Here is a 4,271-nt window from a genome sequence, read left to right as displayed (position 1 = left end):
AAGTTTCAGCAAGGTGGGTTTCTCGTTCCCCCTCATAGATGAGTGACGCTTCGAAGACAGCTAAATTCCAACTCAATACATATAATCGCTAGTTATTATTCCTGTCCTCCGTTGAAACTTCAGCTGAAAACCGCTATTCGTTAACGATAAATGCTGAATTCTACGAAATTTCTAGAAGAAAAAATATATGCCTTAGGGACATCAGATACCATTTTATGTAGTTCAGCTTCTTAGGTGGGGTATGAGTCCTATCCCGAGGCCTTCGTCCAGTTCATGATCAGACTCGCCAACCCGGGCTTATTCGATACCACAACTCTCTCTCCTCAGCAACAAGCCGTACGTGAGTCCGTCGAGAATCTGTTTAGGTTGTATATTAGGAGGAGGAAGCCTTGAGCCAGTTGTATGCCGGGATGGAGACCGAGGACCCGAGGCTGTACCTTACCTATCGCTCCAATGAGAGTTTGGTGATTGATGCTGAGAAATTGGTGACATCCTCTGGATGATGAAGTATTAACTGCCTCTTATCAGGTCGGATTCACCCATTCGGTATCGTGCTGGACAAGTGTGACGAATTCACAAGTGGGAAGTGGCGTTCTAATGAGAGTATTACTCCCCAGTTCAGGGTCGAGCCGTCGGGCAAGTCATCGGAGACTGCGTGCAACTGAACATATCTCGGCCTCTTGCTGGGCCCATGCAGTTGTGCCTGCCGATGGCCCCTCCTGAGCTCATCCCGAGGAACACGGACATATTCGTATCAAACGTCTCTCACAATGGGTCGAAGCCGCGCTTGCAGGACACACTCGACTTTGGAGTCTTGCGGACAGCAGAGAGATTCGACTTGAACGAGGCCATGGAAGGGCTCATCATTCCCGATCTGATGTATACCCACGCCCCCCCCCTCTGGAATTGGCCGGATTTGTTTGGTAGATACGGCCTACTACGACCAGGCGACAAGTGGGTGCGTGCTTTGGGGAAGCAACTTACTGAGGTTACTGAAACCCATATATGTGCGAAAGTTATGGAGCAGCACTGGACGTGAGACTATTGGATGAACACTATTTAACTACGTGTGTCGGTGAAGATACAAAAATTCTGAGAAAATTTCGGGAAATTATTGCTGGGTGTTTCGTACACTTCTACTCTAGGTTGTATGTAGTGAGGAAACTTCCGAACTTCGGAACAATGATTGATGATGATTGCGGTAGGTACTGCCCTATCCTGCGTATGAACGATTCGATGCATGTGTGGCCTGCTCATGCGGAGACCTTCGCTGAGGACACCATTTCCGCGGCGACCTCCTGTGTCGAGCTGGACACGTAACTGAGGCGTGATCGCGCTATCAGTGATTTATAATTCGTTAGCATACTGGACAGCGTGCATCGAGAACAGTTCGATGATGTTGACGTTGCATACAAGCAGCTAGGGTCATTGGGAACAACCCCAGACGATAAGTAGGTCATTGGTGAAGTCTCTCAATGGCTGTTGGTCCGCAGGTATCACTGTACGGGATGCAACGATGGACTGCTTGTATCGAACTCTATCAACTCCCCGGGGTAGGCGTCGAATGGGACTGTCATACGCAGTTCTTCTCAGAACGGCTTTACCTCTCAATGGCGAGCCCAGGACTACGACCGGTCCGCCAAGGTCCGAAGCTAATGAGCTCTTCAGTGGCAGCATGTTGCAGTACATGATTTATGCAATCATCATGATGTCATCTGGTTTAATTTGAAAATTGCCAATGTCTTGTTTGATGGAAAGCTAGTGAACGATGAGAATCGAAGGGTTTCGGTGGGCCATAGGATTTTGATGTAAAGCTCTGTGGCGCGACGGTAGCGCGGCTCCAGATGGAGAGTTGCCCGTCTGAATCATGCTAGGGTCAGTATTGTCATTGGTGCGATATATAAATTGGACATACGATGGATATCCAATAACCACTGCAGACTCTGGAGTGCAGAGGTGTGCAGCCATTCCAGCGTTTCAAAGGATACTCTGACTTAGTGACGAACTCTTCAATGTCGTGCTCGGGCGTTCTTGGACTTCCGATCGAGATCGGGCAATACCCTTCTCAATCCTCGACGTCTATGGGATTTCTTTAATGCGTTCGTCTCATGGAGTTCGAAGATATGAAATATGGATATCTTCGCGTCTTGTTTGGTGGGATACCAGCTGACAATGAAAATCTAGACGGAAGACGGCAGCGAACAAGAACTACTTGCATTATAAGGCCCTGTGGCGCAACGGTAGCGCATCTGACTCCAGATCAGAAGGTTGTCCGTTCGAATCGGGCCGGGGTCAATTTTACAATCGAAATCGTGTTCGTCGTATCGAGTCTGAAGGGAACCTGCATCTAGCACCAAACCGCTCTGAAAATAGCGAGGAAATGACGTCTCGCATTTAACGCACAGAATCCACAACAGACAATGTCTTACCAACCCACACTTCACCAACTTCTTCCACTCGGTATCAACACAAAACTCAACAGGTTACTCAAAACAATCGAGCCGTTCTTTAGATCTCCAATATACTTCACCATATGATGCAAGAACTTCGCTATCGGCCTATCCAGTGATGGCAATCATTCGAGTTGAGCTCCAAAGAGGTACTCACTGGAATGTCCCGAGTGGCCACAATATCGGCAACTTTTCGATCCTTATCTTTGATGAATCTTGCGTTTAATTTCTGTGAATCTTTACAATCATTTATGTATCTCCCCCATACGTTGAATGAGTACTTCGCGTCGATGTGACAATTGATGCCAAAACCACCTAATGAGGAGACCTCACCAGCGGAATACAATTCGCTCTGCTCACCCATCATATAAGAGCGATCGTCAACTTTCAGCGCTTGAGCTAAGCTGAGACGCCGTCCAGAATACTCGCAAATGGTCGATCCTTTAGGAAAGCACTTCGTAGTAAATAGACCGAGTTCATTCGGGACTACAACCGACGGTCGAATCTCCAAACCTGAACACATCATTTTCAGTCGAAAAAAGAATCGAGTGAAGTGAAGTGCACCAGGGAATGTCGAATAATCGAGCCTCACGCGACTCAGCAGTAGACCCGGGAAGACCTCAATCTGAGCATCATGGGAGGCGTCGTCGGTTGACAGGATGAAGGAGTGAAAAATGATGAACTACTCATCCAGTGTGGGAAGATATGCACATGGTGTTGGTGACAATAGTGAGGAAATTTTGGGAAATTCGTATTGGTTTCTGTACACTTCTATCCGAGTTTGTATGTGAACGAGGGTTTTACTTCGTTACACACCTGTAACGTACAATAAATTTGCTCGAACTGCGTGAGTACACAAATTGCCTAACTGCAAGAAGTGCAAGAAAGCGCGATGAAATCACGCACGATTGTGCTGGACCGGGCCTATGAGTTTGCGTTCATGAAGATGAGTTTGCGTGCAAGGCCTTATCCAGCGGCTTCACCTCGTGTTATCAAGAGTCTGATCGATCGAGTATAACTGTGCTATAGTTCTATCATTATCTGAGATATCTCAGTTCTTCTTCTTTGTTTATTTATCTTCGTTCGGTTCGGTTAGGAGATCGGTTCTATCGACCTTCGGCTTAACCCTACACGAAGCTTGTGGAGTGTAGAGTGGTGCAAAAACAGGACCGTGACGCGCTCGCCCGCGAAGCTAGTTACTCTGAACCTGTGTATATCGTGCGACGTTGTTGCTGCTGGTCCTAAGTGTTAGTGTGAGGATTATTGATAACTTACTTTATCATCTATCAGTTGCTGGTGAGCGTGCTGGCTCCTTTTGCCCACCCTCTGCCACCCGGTAGTTTCTGGTTGTCTGCATCTTGACGTGCGATCCTCAACTGTGTGAGGATGGCCGTCCGATGGCCACAGATGAAGTCGGCAGGGCGGGACGAGTTGAGTTAACGAGTTTTGGGTGGGAAGCTGCGATCGGGCCTGTATTTGCAGTATCGATCGACAGTAACTAAATACCCTACAACGGGCTAGTGCCACTACCGTATCACTAAGTTAGCTGGTATACTACAAGAGCTGGAGTCGAATTGGCTTATCTACTTCTAGCAGTGAGATATCGATTTTGGTACACGATGTAGGTTTAGGAATGCGTTGCAAAAGAGTAGAATTGGAGTGTTGAGAGGCGTTTAGATTTAATAAATCGGAAGCAACGCAATTTGTGGAAGAAATTTGAAAATGTGAGATTTTGACGCACGATTATAGCCGAGTAGCATAAAAGTATTAATAGATAAAAATCCACCTAGCTTAGAAGTATTAAATATTGGAGTTTCACCC

At 47.0% G+C, this 4,271-nt stretch overlaps 1 protein-coding gene and 1 non-coding gene across 2 annotated transcripts; both read left to right on the top strand.

Moving 5' to 3' along the window:
- Nucleotides 1-377: 377 nt before the first annotated feature.
- On the top strand, nt 378-1,316 carry Pmar_PMAR008257 (hypothetical protein; the record flags this gene model as incomplete). The annotated part of the gene is made up of 5 exons (XM_002783965.1): nt 378-485; nt 529-579; nt 623-879; nt 928-1,035; nt 1,206-1,316. Coding segments are annotated over 5 exons (635 nt in total), but the record flags the coding sequence as incomplete, so codon positions are not given.
- A 907-nt stretch (nt 1,317-2,223) lies between these two features.
- Nucleotides 2,224-2,295, top strand: Pmar_PMAR008256. Its single transcript has one exon. It is a non-coding gene; the product is annotated as a tRNA-Trp (tRNA).
- The last annotated feature ends 1,976 nt before the right edge of the window (nt 2,296-4,271 follow it).

Source organism: Perkinsus marinus (assembly GCF_000006405.1).
Source record: "Perkinsus marinus ATCC 50983 genomic scaffold scf_1104296935336, whole genome shotgun sequence".
Classification (NCBI taxonomy): Eukaryota; Perkinsozoa; order Perkinsida; family Perkinsidae; genus Perkinsus; species Perkinsus marinus.
Note: the sequence above shows the minus strand (reverse complement) of the source record. Positions and strands in the feature narration are given on the sequence as shown.